This window comes from Aphelocoma coerulescens, chromosome 6 (genome assembly GCF_041296385.1).
Source record: "Aphelocoma coerulescens isolate FSJ_1873_10779 chromosome 6, UR_Acoe_1.0, whole genome shotgun sequence".
Taxonomy (NCBI): domain Eukaryota; kingdom Metazoa; phylum Chordata; class Aves; order Passeriformes; family Corvidae; genus Aphelocoma; species Aphelocoma coerulescens.
The window spans coordinates 14,303,922-14,317,760 of NC_091020.1; the positions used below are offsets into that span (position 1 = coordinate 14,303,922).

Below are 13,839 nucleotides of genomic sequence, written 5' to 3' on the forward strand. Positions count from 1 at the left end.
CCCCATAATCTGTGCAGTTTTAACTACAGCCATGGGGAGAAATTACCTAGAGATTCCCCTCTTGTACCAACATATTTGCTTCCAACACAGTATTTCTAATCTACAGATCAGAGAAACCCTTCTTTACACTGATTGAAAAATCTTTTCTATTAAGCTTATGAGATTTAGGAATGGCTTTTCATATCACTCTTTGCTCTATCACCATACTTAAAAGATACTTCCAACGAAAGTAGTTTGAACTTCACAGATCAGAACTTGCTCTTGCACCTTTATTTATTTAAAAGCATTTTCTGAAGAAGGTCCCATTAACATTCAGTGTTATCAGAATAATTCTGAAACAACTCATACTACATAAGCTACAATAGTTATACAGATTTTAAAACTGGGTTCCCTACTGCCAAGACCTGATTTTAGGAACCAGATGCTCTTTGCCTTCCCAAATTCTCTAAATGGGATTGAAGTGATGTACAACTTTTTAACCTGCCTTAGAAACTGCCATCTTCTAAAATTGCTGCAGAATAGCTCTACATTTGGTCTCTCACATACATAAGAACAAATCCTGAACAGCCCACAGAACTTCAGAGCAGCAGTATCAATGCCTTCCCTTTCCTGCCTGTGCTAGTGAAAAACAGAATGACACAGTAAGACTCAGCTTTGTGGTGAAACACTGTAGCTAGTTTAGGTGGTATGTTTACCAAAAAAAAAAATTATTTTAGACCCTAAATATTCATCTGTCAGGAAATTCCTCTCTCCATTCAGGATGGATGATTTGAGGTTACAAGGGCATTCCTGCTTCTGAAAGAAACATTCCTTTTCTTCCACACATCTTCCACTCCGTGCATTCCCAGGTAGCATATAAACCGCAGCAAGCTGGCATCTATTCTCACTGACAAAGTCACTTCTAGAACTCTTTGAAATTTTCTTTTTACTCTACAAAACATATCACCATTTTGCATTTTTTCTTTATTTATTTGATAAACTGCAGTCTGTGTTTTAGCTTCTTGTGGGAACAACTTCTGCCTGAATTCCTGAATTATGGTTCCTACATCTCCGAAATGAATGCCATCTCCAAATCTTGCAAACGATTTTAACTAGTTCATTTCATACAGAAATTTCATCTGAAGGGCTATCTTCCCTAAATAAGCAGGGAGCAGGAAAAAAAAAAACAACAAAAAAACCTTTTATTAAGGGCTGGCAGAATAAAAAGAATTAACAGACATTAACAATATGTCAAACTCACTCTCCTTTGTGGCATCTCCTGATATTCTTCCTGATAATTCTTCTCATAATAGTCTCATGATGTTCTATTTTGCCTCATTCTCTTTTGAATAAAGCCATTATATTCCTTTTTAACAAACAGATTTTTCAACACAAAAAAATTAATTTAGCTGACAGCTCCTCTTTCACTTTATTACTAAACTCACCTTGGCAAAGGAATTATGTTTTAACAGTGGAACAAAAGTGAATAGGAAATAACAGCAAAGGGACTCCTTCAGCTATCCTCTACATTTCTACTGCCATTGTTATCTAGCATCAGCTTACAGGGCAGAGGTAAACTTTACATCCACAATTATCAGATGAGGGGATATCTACATATTTCCTTTTTACCTTACTGTAATTTCACCTGGTATTTCTTTTTCTTGATATATCACGTACTTTACATCAGTGATGGCTGGCATTTCACAGCACCAAATTGCTTCTGAATGATGTAATAGCTTATATTTAATCTATTTATTCTAAGTTGCTCTCTTTTTTTCCCCCTCATGAAATTTATCATTCAATACCTTTAAGACAGACACAATCTGCCAAATTAATTAATTATGTGGATTTGGGAGGGGCGGTAGGGTGCATTTGGTTAGTGAGTCTGGATGGGGTGTTTGCCACCTCTTGGCTTTAAGACAGATTCCAGTTCTTCCACTGGGGCACAAGGGATTATTGCAGTTGAGCCCACTCCTTTTATTTCACAGGAACAAAATTTGCTGCTAATACTGGCTGCTCCTGCTCACAGTTCAGCAAAAAAACCATCCAGAAGTTGCCTCGCTCCTGTGAGGAAAAAGTAGAGCTGGGGTAGTGTAGTTCTTCTGAGCACCACTGACTAAAGCTACTACAGTCGCTGCTCCTGCAGTGGTCAGTGCAGAGGAAACCAAGTTACTATGGGGAAATCCAGCACGTCGGTGTGGTAGCCCTGCAATTTTGGTACACACATATTCTAACTCCTCTCAGGCAAGACATGAACACCAATTTAGTTCTCTACTAACTGCGAGAAGCCATGCCTAGTAACAGAAATGGTTTTGCAAGAGGCAACTTGGGCCATGTGCTCTTTCCACATCTCTCTATGTGGTCCAACATTGAGCAAAAGTAAAAAAAGAAATCAGAGACTGCAGTCTTGTTTGGTCTTTAAGCAGACATCAGAAGGTTGCTTGCACCCCACTCTGTAAGCATTCCTGAGAAAGGACTTGTATTCACCAGCCTTACATTTTTTTAGCCTACTGTGCTAAATATCACCATTGCAATTGGAGGCGTTCTAACAGAATTGCAACACAAATCTGTTTCACTTGAGAAGCAAAGCCTACAGTTCCTTAGGTTTTATAACACAGTGCTTAGTACAAATTTGCTGAATTTTTCCAATGCTTCACTATGTGATTTTAGGAGCCTATTTTCCCCAGTGGCACGCAAGTACTAAAATTGCACTACATTGCATTTTGCTCTCAGTGGGTGGGAAAGTGCATACTCAAAGGGTTATTTTCCATTCTTTATTTCAGTTTTATGCAGCCACAGGTGGGGGGTCTTTCAGGTGGCTGCCTAGGTTTACTAAGCACTTCAGAGTCATAGACAAAGAGTCTTGCAAAACATATCAGTGTTGTCAATCACACAGTAAAAGAAATTAATTTTGTGTAAATAGAAACAACTTTCAAAATATCTCAGACTGTAAAAGGCAACACAATGAACATCTACAAAAAAGGGATCAGCCATCCTCTGTTTGGGAAGGGACATAAAGCAATTGTGCTTGTTTATACTCATTATTTACTTCGCTGTCTCCTCCCTTTCTTCTCCCCAGGTGTGATCTCTCTGCTTAAGGGCATACAAAGTAAGTGAAGGATGTCATGGGGCTTCCTATCATTTAGTCTTCTTACAATGAAGTTATTAACAGACCACAAAAATATCACAAAACAGGAAAAAAAGGGAAGTCATCAACCTACTTATCATTTTCTTTCAGAGCTCTGCAAGGAACTTTGATCAGTAAATATATCATTGGTTCATGAATACAGATATTCATATCCAGTAAAAAGTTGACAGCTTTTTCTTCTTTCATAAGATCATGCAATGAAATCCTACAAAGTTACCCCTTCCTTTCCTGAAGTCAAATTTAAAAAAGGACCCTTCACCCACTTCTAGCAGAGCACACACTCTGAACAATGAAATACAAAATACATTGCATCTTTTTGGCTGTTAATAGTCTGAAAGACATGTAGATGTTACAGCAAGATGTGCATGCTATAAAGAACAAACACACAAGGGGATAAAACAGTTTCACTGCTGTTATGCAGATGGCTGCCCCTCTGACTGTGCAGGAAATTTCTTCCCTCCCCCAGTTTTTAAAGCAGGCTTCTACATGTGTTGACTATGTGGGAATTAGTGGTTTTTTGGATGACACCCACATCCTCTTCATTCAGGTCAGTAACACTGACTACAGGGCAGTGGCCAAAGCCACAGGAGTATTCCATCCATCCTATCCTGCTAAATAGTCTAAATTCTCAGAGAAACACAGCTCAAAATGGAATGGCCAAATTATTTTAATCATGAGATAGATGAAGACTAGTGAACAATATTCAGATGCAGTACTACTTTCTGTGTGCATGTCATTTTCTTAAGAGAGGGCTCAGCTATTTAAAAACTGAGATGTACAAACTCAAAAATAAGATTCTATGTCCCATATGTTCAAAGGCCTATATTTGTGCATCTGAAATAGACAGCAGCCCAATAGACAAATTAGTTTTCATAAATAATGATCCTGGTCTGTAAAATATTTTGTGACCATACAGCAATATCTCAGATGACATCAAGCAGTTTTATCTGCAAAAGCAAGAGTTTCTTGAAATTTTCCTCAAAATATACATTAAATGTAGCAATGAAATTTACATTTTCATTACAGATTCTAATTTTAATGAGAAAACACCATCTTTCACATTTTCAACATTTGCTACACAGACCCTTAGCATGCGGCAGATATTTACGGCCTCTGGAATTAAAACATGCTCATGTGAAAAAATATTCAAATGGAACATGCACCATAAAGATTTTTTTTTTCTTTTTTTTTTTTTTTTAACCAATAATATAAAGCTTTATCCTGTCTGTGTTCTACAGAACAGTACAGGCTGTATGGAATATATCAACACGTGTCTATATGTTATTAAAAACAGTAAATTCCTGTTTAAACAAGGGCTACAATCTGTGCACTAAACACTCATTAATGGTTATGAATCAAAAAAAAAGGGGGGGACTTGCAGCAGGTGTGCATATCTATGAATTTCAATACATTGTAAAACTGTCTGTAGCCAACAGCTTCATCATTTGGCCTTTCTGAGCCTGGAGACAGGCAATTTTTCACGATTTTACTATTTCTGGCCAAACAAAAAGTTTTTAATTAAATATACCACATGATTCCAGATGTTTGTTTATTTGTTCCAATGAGGCCATAAAAATGCCTGAATGATAAAATTGAAGGACTCCTGCAAAAACAGGCTAGACTAGAGTGCTAACTAAACAGGGAGATCTCTCAGGAGACTGTATTTGCACAGCAGTGGTGTGCTTTGAACCCAATTGCTCTGGAAGAGCTGTAATATCAGCTGTGGCTGATGACTGGCCTTTATTGTAAAAGATTATTAGGCCAAGTGGCAAATTTACTAGACTGTTGTTTTTTTTTTAAATTGCCAGTTGTAGAGACACTGCATCATTAGTTCTCCTGCATATCCAAAGATTTTAGGTAGGCTCATGGGTTTGGATCCCAAGTTTCCACTTATAGAAGCCAGTGTTTTCTATATATTTCTGCCACTTCATAGTCATCCTGCTTGAGCATTCTTACGGTTTCTCCTTACCAGCATGACAAAATGAGCTATGTTGTGAAATATCAGACACTCTCTAGTCTACCAAAAATATGAAGTTACGGGTTTTTTCCTCATTAATCATATTCCCTCTGATGTGACGCTTGTATGGGTGACTAGGGCCTAGACTGCTAGTTTGGGCAAATATGGAAAAAGTTAAAATAAAAAACCTCAGAATGACAAAAATATGGAAAATGGTCAGGTCTTCAACAGTCAGATGGGGGAATGTGCACTGTGGAAAAATGAAAGTCTCTATAATATTTGGAAAAAAAATACTTACAATCATGAAAGGCTGCCTGAGTCTTAGACTACTAAATCCCATTAGATGCAGAATGGGAATTTTGTGCCCAACATCTGAGATATTTAATAATATTTTAATCTAAAGTTGATTAACCACTTAATTACTCTCCTTTTGTCTTTTAAAATTTTCTTGCAGAGAAACACACATATTTTATTCCCACAGAGACAAAGCACACCAGGAAGTGATCCTCTTAGAACTTACTTCTGGTCAGCTCGATCACATCCCTTGGGTTCAGTTTCAAACCACAGAACACAGAGAAGGCTCACAAATTAAAATATGCTGTCATTTAAAACCAGATCTTAACTTTGCTGGCCATCAAGAAAGACTTTACGCAAAACTGCAAGTCACTTTATATATCATCCCCACCTCATTTAGCTGAACCTACTTTCACATGACTAGTTGCTCCCATCACTGCAATATACAAAAAGATAACAATACATTTTTATGTTGAAGTTTTAATAATCGACAGTATCCTGATTCAAATCCAACATTCCTTGTATACACAGACAAAAAATTGTTGACCCTGTTAGTGACAAGAATATGAATCCAATGACCCAGATAATTTATTTCTTGAACCATATTAGTCAAGGTCACACTCAAATGCAACTATAATTTATTCCACATTTGGGAAAGTCATTGTGCTTTACAGAGAAAAATGCAGATGGTGGCAGAAATTATCACTATTGAGCAAGTGAGGTAAATAGGTCCACAAATAGCACAGCCATTGGTGGCAGTTCTATTCCAGTAAACAAATAAAATTCACCTGTTCTTTCATGACTGGCCAGCAATAAACCACTTCGCAGCTGAGAGCTGAGTGGATCATGTGTGTGGGTATTGGACCTCTCAGTTCCTTTGAAAGGCAAAATTTTTGGTTGTGTATCAGTTCACACAACCGGGAGAGATGTCTAATATATCTGCAGACTTGGCAAATACTAATATAGGTGAACTTCTGTTACCAGCTAGAAGCATTTCACTGGAGTGCACTTCCCTAAGAAAGTGTGCCTTCTAGCATTTCTCCCCACCGACTTTGTTCCACTCATTCCTTCTACCTATTCTTCTCCCCACAAAGCAAACATATCAGAAATACTGAGAAACCAGTAAACTGGAATCCTCCTTGGAAGGGAAAAATCACGGTCAGAACTCCAAAATCAGGTGCACCCCTGAATACATAGGCATGAGTGGGTACCATTCACCTCATCTCCTGGTGTAAGGATTGGCGAGTCTACGGGCATCAGCAGGAGCCATCCAGCACAGGAATGAGAGAAGCCTGCTCTGCCTTTCTTCCAGCTGCACCAGGAACATCTTGCATCAGAATTCTTTAAGTTTCTGACATTACCTTCTCACATACCTGGACTACAAAACCCCAGTTTGCCTCTGATCGATTTTTTTTTTTCTTTCTTTCACATCTCCTTAACTAAAGGGAACTAGGACTGCAAAACAAAATCTTTTCTTAAACAAGTCTTCTCTCACACTGATAACTTATATTCACCATCACTTTGTTCTCCATGCTTTTCCCATGTGTCTTGAGCTTCCATTAACATCTATTTTCCAAACTAAAAAACAAGGAACTAGTACCCAGTTTCTCACTTCATACAGGCAAGTCACATGGGGGTTTTTTAAGCTTTTTTTTTTTTTTTTTTTTTTTTTCCCCTTAACAGACTCCTTATTTTAGCATTCTCCCAGAGTATCAAAAGAAGAGGATTTCCACCCACTCCCCTTGAGGCTATGTCATGACCACATCACATCTCACTGTTGGGCACTTATACTTCCTGGCACTAATAGGAAATGTCACAGCTTATTTTTGAGTGTTCCTTCCCTGGAAAATATGATCTTATCTGCTCCATGCTGTTGAGAACTTTTTTTATTTGTTTATTTTAAGGTTATTCATCTCACGATGAAAAGATCCTGGCCTAAGAAGTCATCAATCTAGGACACACCATAACATAATGCAGGTTAAAAATGATGGTATTTTCAAAGGACACTTTATGTAAAACAACAAAGAAAATATCTCACTATCACAGCATCTTTGCCTGATACAGAACTTTCATATATTGCATCTGCTCACAATTTTCTTATTCATCCTATTCTTAGATATATGTTAAAGCAAATGCATCTTATATACATATATAGACACACTTTGCTAAATGAATGATAAAGTACTAACCATGGGTTTTTTGGGATTTGGGGTTTTTTGACAGAATACAACGAGCTTATACATATACACAGAAGAATCAATTGACGCATAAAGTACAGTTCACACTAAGAAAGCTAACTAATTATGATAAGTTGCTACATAAATTGCTTTGCAACTTCCTCAGCAATCAACTTCAAACTCTAAATAAGCCTCTGGCTTGAAAACACAATGAATACCTAACAACTGTGTCAATAACAACAACAGAGAGGACCACAATGATAATATAAACAGGATACTTATCTTTCTGGAAGTAAGTTTTTATGTAAACCAATTTCCTTTTCTTTTTATGTCTGTGATTTAAAAACAGCACGGCTTTTCACAATGCATGTGTAAAATAAGAACTTGGTGTATTACCATTTATTATTAAGAGGTGTGTTTCGATTTTTTCATTCTACTTCAAATATTTTGAAGTAGTATATAAAAACTCTAGACCAAATTCTGGAAGGATTGATAGACACTATTAGTTCCATATGAACCTAAGAATATTTATAATGTATGATCAGGCTGATCAAATTGAGACAGCATGGGTAAATCCTTGGAGGATAATCACTTTAATTAAACACCTCCCTCTGGCTCTCCAAAATTGCTACTTTTTTCTTTCAATACCAAATTTTGAAAGTAGTGGCTGTCCTTTGATATCTATTGGATTGTGAATTCCAGCCTAACTGGATGGCTAAACCCTTGTGCATTCTGTAGTCCACTTTTATCTTCATCTAGAATTTAGCTAAACTCCTACAAAGCTACTAGCTGGTTTTCTGTGTGCCACACCCTAACAGTCAATCAGAAGGACTTTTGTATGAACATCCCATTCATTAATGAAAATTTACTACGCCGGATACTCTGAGTACAATAGCACAGCATAACGATCACAGAAGGAAACAAGGCAAGTTCACAACAGATTATATTCCTACAAACTTTTGTTTGCTTAGGAATGTGGAAGTTTGGAAAGATCTTCATTCCAAAAGAAACCTTCAGCACAACTCTGTTAGACAAAGAGAAACTGAAGAGCAGAAGGAACCTCTCGCTTCCCTTGTTCAAAAAGGCTCTATAAAATTACCTTTAGAAGCTTCAAAATACTCTGTTCTTGGATTTCTGGGCATGGCATCTAAATGCAGTTTATGACTCTCAAAATCAGATCATAAAATAAGAAAACATGTCTGTCTGTTGATTCAAACATATTGGTTGAATAAATACCAATTTTTCATTTGGGCACTCATCATTCAAATATAAAACAAAACAATGTAATGCCTGCACATACCAGAACACTTGGATAAGCAACTGTATGGACACCAAAACAGGACAGTAGATTTTTTCAGAAAGTTTCTGCAAGTCATAATAGATTAGAATTATTAAACCTTGGCCTAAATCCAAGCTAAGGATCTAAAAACTACATAAATACAGGTTTAGTTTTTAATGGAAACTCCTTCTTCTTCCTTTTACCAGTAAGCTATGGGGTAGACTTACCACTGGTTTTTCCCAGAAATAAGAGCACAAGAAAAGGAGGAGTCAACTGTAAAATGCTACTGGAAACCAAATGGCTTTGGCAAATTAGTATGTTTTCAAGTAAATCAGGTAATAGACAATGCTATAAAATAACTGTTTATACAAAGGGCATCCAGCACATGCTTTTGTATGGGAAAAACAGATTTTCATGATAGCCATGATTTAGTGATATTGCTTCTGAAGAGATAGAATGATAAATTACTATTTTCCCCACCAACTGGAAAGCACTGTTCTTTTTAGATGGCAATTTGAGTTTGAATGCTTACACATAAAGGGACTTCCTTAGCAAGCATGCCACTATAAAAAAAACAAATATACAACCTTAGTGGGTGAAGGATGAGGAGCCTTTTTCCACACATCAGACAAATTATCCTTACAAATGCATTACTATGACTTTAAAATTTCTTTTTCATCAATGTAAACTATATTAAGAATTGAAGTTTCTATTTTAAGATATGTACCCAGTTAATAAATTATCAGTAAAGGCAGAAGGGTACATGGGCCATACATACAAGCCACTAAAAAAATGTTATGTAAGCCCCAAAATTTTTGGGCCAATTTCTTCTAAAAGCCACTACATTTCGTCACTTCTGTGTATTAGGAGCATGGCCATTTCTATTAAAAAACAACGACAAGTAACTGTTCTGTTTGATTCTTTCAGGTAGATCTGAACAAGCAGACAGGAATGTGGGGCCTATACATTTTATTTCACCAGAAAATTTGAAAGCTAGAACAATAAAAGCAACGTATAGAATATAGAAACAAAAGAAGCACTTTGTATGAGAGGAGGCTGTGTCTTCAAACTGACTTGTTTTAACTAGGCAAGAGAACTGCACAAACTTCACACAAGTAAATCCATATAAAGTAAAATACATAATCCTCCTTTAACAAAGACCAAGGGAAGACCCCTTGAGGAAGTTTGAGATCACTGTTGGAATCAAAACAAAAGTATAGGCAGCTATAGAATTATCACTTTGGAAGCCTTGTCTGATGGCACAGCAATCAGATCACATAAAGAATCAAGTCACACTACTGTCAGATGCCCAAAATTTAAATCAAAAGCCTGTAGATTTTTCACTGAAAAATATGAACAGTGGGACAGAGGGAAGGTTCAGCTCAGAAGAATGGGTCTAAGCAACATTGTAATATAAGGGAAAACAACTTTCCCAAGATGGGGATAAATTTTCTAAAGCTTAAAAATGTGTCTCCAATATTTATTTCCCTCTTCATGTACTTATATACTCAAGCATCATGACACTTAATATAATAGTTACAGTGATCATTCCATATCGTTCCATGCTAACATCACACTGTTATATGCCATTTCTATGGGCTTTGAAAGAGAGAGTGAGATTTTAACCATTCCTGAAATTGTCTGTACAAAATATGGAGTCAGCCTAAAGGATCAGATCCTGACTGGAAATTATATACTGCATGCATGAACACAAAAGCTATAAGAGACATGGTGCAACCCATGCATATTATATGGTTTTGTTCTCCCTGTAAAAAATCATAGTTAAACAGAGTGAGAAATGTCCAAGTGAAACTGTACCAATCAAATACATCCAGCTTGCTCCTGCTCCCCCAACCAGTCCCCCAAAAATCAATTTACAGCTGTACCAAACTATTTGCCAGACTTCAGGATTCTGGTAAACAAGTTTCTCCAGGGACAAATAACACTCACAAACTTACAGCATACTTCATTCCAGTACACACTGAAAACTGCCAGTATTTACATATGCAACAGCTGATTCAGTCCTACTTTACAACACCAAAAGCATTCCATGAAGAAAAAAATTGAAGATATTCAGAACCTAAAATAGCATGCTTAAGTATTTCACTCTTTCCTTGGAGATTTTTCTATTGACTGCAATTAATCTTTTATGGGCCTCTGAACTTCAAAATTTTTCTTTGTATAAAAGAAGTTGATTGAGTTAACGGGCCTTGCCAGCAGGTTATTCTAGGTTTGGAATTGGTTCTTCCAACACTTGGAATTTTGGAAAGTTTCCTTAATTACTTCCTTATGAATATGTGTGTGTGTGTATATATATATATATATATATATATATATATATATATATATATATATATATATATATACACACACACACATACATACATATAAACTTATCAGATCATGCTAACAGTGTCTCTTTAAGGACCAATTTTGCCCTTTCTTTGGACGACACTCTTCTCCATTCACTTTATTCATAACTGTGCTTAATAACAAGGAAATTTTCAGCGTATTTAGCATGCAGAGCAGAGTATTTCTGGGAAGATTAAAGACAGTGAACTGCTAAGGGTAGAAAGTTGGTGATTTGTGGAATATAATTTTCCCCTTTCATAGCAAGGGGGCAGGCATTCTGAAACCCTGGTGAGGACAGTGGTACTTAGAGCCTGGCAAGTTCCTGCTCTGAACAAACACCTACTGGATGTGTCTGCAACACCGACTGCAGCCACACAACTCTGTGTTGCAAGAGGAGTCAATCAATAATGCAGGCACACAGCTTTTGATACTCAAGACTACCAGCATTTCTTTTGCCAAGTCAGGTAACAAAATCAGTCATGAAACCACACTTCCAATACACTATCACCTAAATAAAAAATCTGAAGATACCTGGCTGGTAAGGGTACTTTTAAAGCATTTTTAGAGAACTCAGGGATTTGCAACATTCTGTCATTCTATTTATTGTGTTAGTAGACTGTAGCCACTTAATCCAACACCAGAAATCCAACCTCAAAGCCAACATGCTTATCTGAAAATCAAAACTACTTATCTTGGGAATGGGGGGAGAAGGGAGGGTGGGAAGGAAGGGCACTGGGCTGCAGGGGTTTTGGGGTGGGGGGAAGGAAGGAGGGAGAATTTTTTTTTTAATCTCTGAAGTCTGGGTGTGTGCTCAAATTCATGATTTTGGTTGGTCCTTTCTCTTTAAAAGGTATCAGTTTCTACATGAGCTCAGTGTCAGAATACAATGCACCCAGAGCACTTCCAGGACATCTGATTTCCAGTGCACCACAGCAATTTACACCAAGGCCAGGGTGTAGCTTCATACTCCCCCTCAGCTCTAGCACAACAACAGTGATAGAGGCTGCAACAAATTAAATTCTAATCAGCTGCTTTTCTAATCCTTCACACCTGAATCACAGATCCTTCTTCAGGTGCGTTACCTGCCTGATTCTTTCAGGAGGTTTCAAGTAATAAGGAATTCTACTAAAGCTGCTTCCATCCTCTGTAGTGCTGCAGAATTTGACACACACTAAAATTAAGCTACTGTCAATTCATAAATGTAAGGCTGACGTGGTATCCTAAACAAAACCTGCCTCTACACAAGTGGTTTACATGATCAATGTAGAATCAATGGGTAATATGGGAAATAAATAAGAGAATTGTTGCTCTGGTTTTAAGCTGGAAAAGTGCTGAAAGCTTTACAAATTTCTCCTTTTAAAAAAAAAAAAAAAAAAAGGTGAAAAAGCTTAGAATGCACCCTTCCTGACTGCTTCAGTTTTTCACCTGTTCCCTGAACTTTTTGTTTCATAAGTATGCAGAAGGAATTTGTGAATTTGCCCAAGGTGCTTTTTAAGTTCTAAGGACTGATGAAAAGGGAAATAGAACACTGATCCACCTTTAATGCTGAAAAACAGAGAAGAATCCCTTTTTATTGCAATGAAAATGTGTTAACATTTCAAAATTATAGTCCTAAATTTCTAAACTGCCAAAAAGCTCTCACTTTAAAAATATTAGAAAGTTTACAAATTCTCTCAAAATTACCAATGCTGCATGTAATCATCTACTTAGCAATGTTTAAGTACTCTAATCTCTTTACATTTTTCTCTCTCTCACACACACAAAAATCACTGAACGTTATTATCCATAGATTTATTTGCTTTCCCGGTAGACTACCTGTAAATCCTATTTAATATGAGGTAAAATCTGTAGTCTTGACAGGTATGGTTTTCTCATATAGTGCTTGAAAGGCATGGTGTTCTCTGTAAAGTGAAATGCAGCAGTAACTGATACAGGGAAGGCCTTAGAGCAAAGCTTAACACCTTGCAGCAGTTCATACCAATAAAATTTAGCTCATACCTCTGTGATTGGTGAGGTCTCTGGATCCAGAAGGCAGAGGTGTATAGTGCATCTCTGGAGAGGCAGGGGCAGCAGCACTGGAGGCCTGTGTGACAAAACAAACACTATCAGTGCTCTGAGTGGAGGCCAGTGATTAGGCAAAGCAGATGCACCTGCAGGATGAGTGCTGTGATGTGGTTACAGGTGCACAGAGTCACCAGCCATGAAGGATTAATTTGTTTTTGTTAAGGCTGCTTGCAATTCCTCAAGGTTGCTGTACTCACAGGAGTTTACACAATGACATTATGTATCATCACTAAACGAATATTTTCATACAGCTGACAGCTTAAAAAAAAATTACCATCTTTGTCAAAAATCTTTAGGCAATGTTAAAAATTTTCCTCTTGGTGAAACAGATTAATATTTACCCAAAGGAAGCCGTGGATGAGTCCACATATAAGAAAGGAGATATGAAATAGAAAGTTGGGCTAAGATACTATACTTTTCAAATCCAAAGAAAAAAAATCCCAACTGATTTTCCCATTCGGCTGCCCTGTGAGCTAAATGAAGGGATCTATTACACATTACAGTGACTATAATGCAAAAAAGTGTACAAGTATAAAGAATTGTTTACAATAAATACTTAAAACCAACAACAGAAGTCTAATAAAAGAAA

General features: G+C 36.9%; 1 protein-coding gene across 1 annotated transcript in view; it reads right to left on the reverse strand.

Annotated features, from left to right (window-relative positions):
• LRMDA (leucine rich melanocyte differentiation associated) overlaps positions 1–13,839 on the reverse strand; it is a 617,496-nt gene that overhangs the window by 84,149 nt on the left and 519,508 nt on the right. Inside the window, exon 6 of the mRNA XM_069019305.1 lies at positions 13,185–13,269. Within this exon, the coding sequence (XP_068875406.1) occupies positions 13,185–13,269 (85 nt within the window). The remainder of the gene's footprint in view (positions 1–13,184; positions 13,270–13,839) is intronic.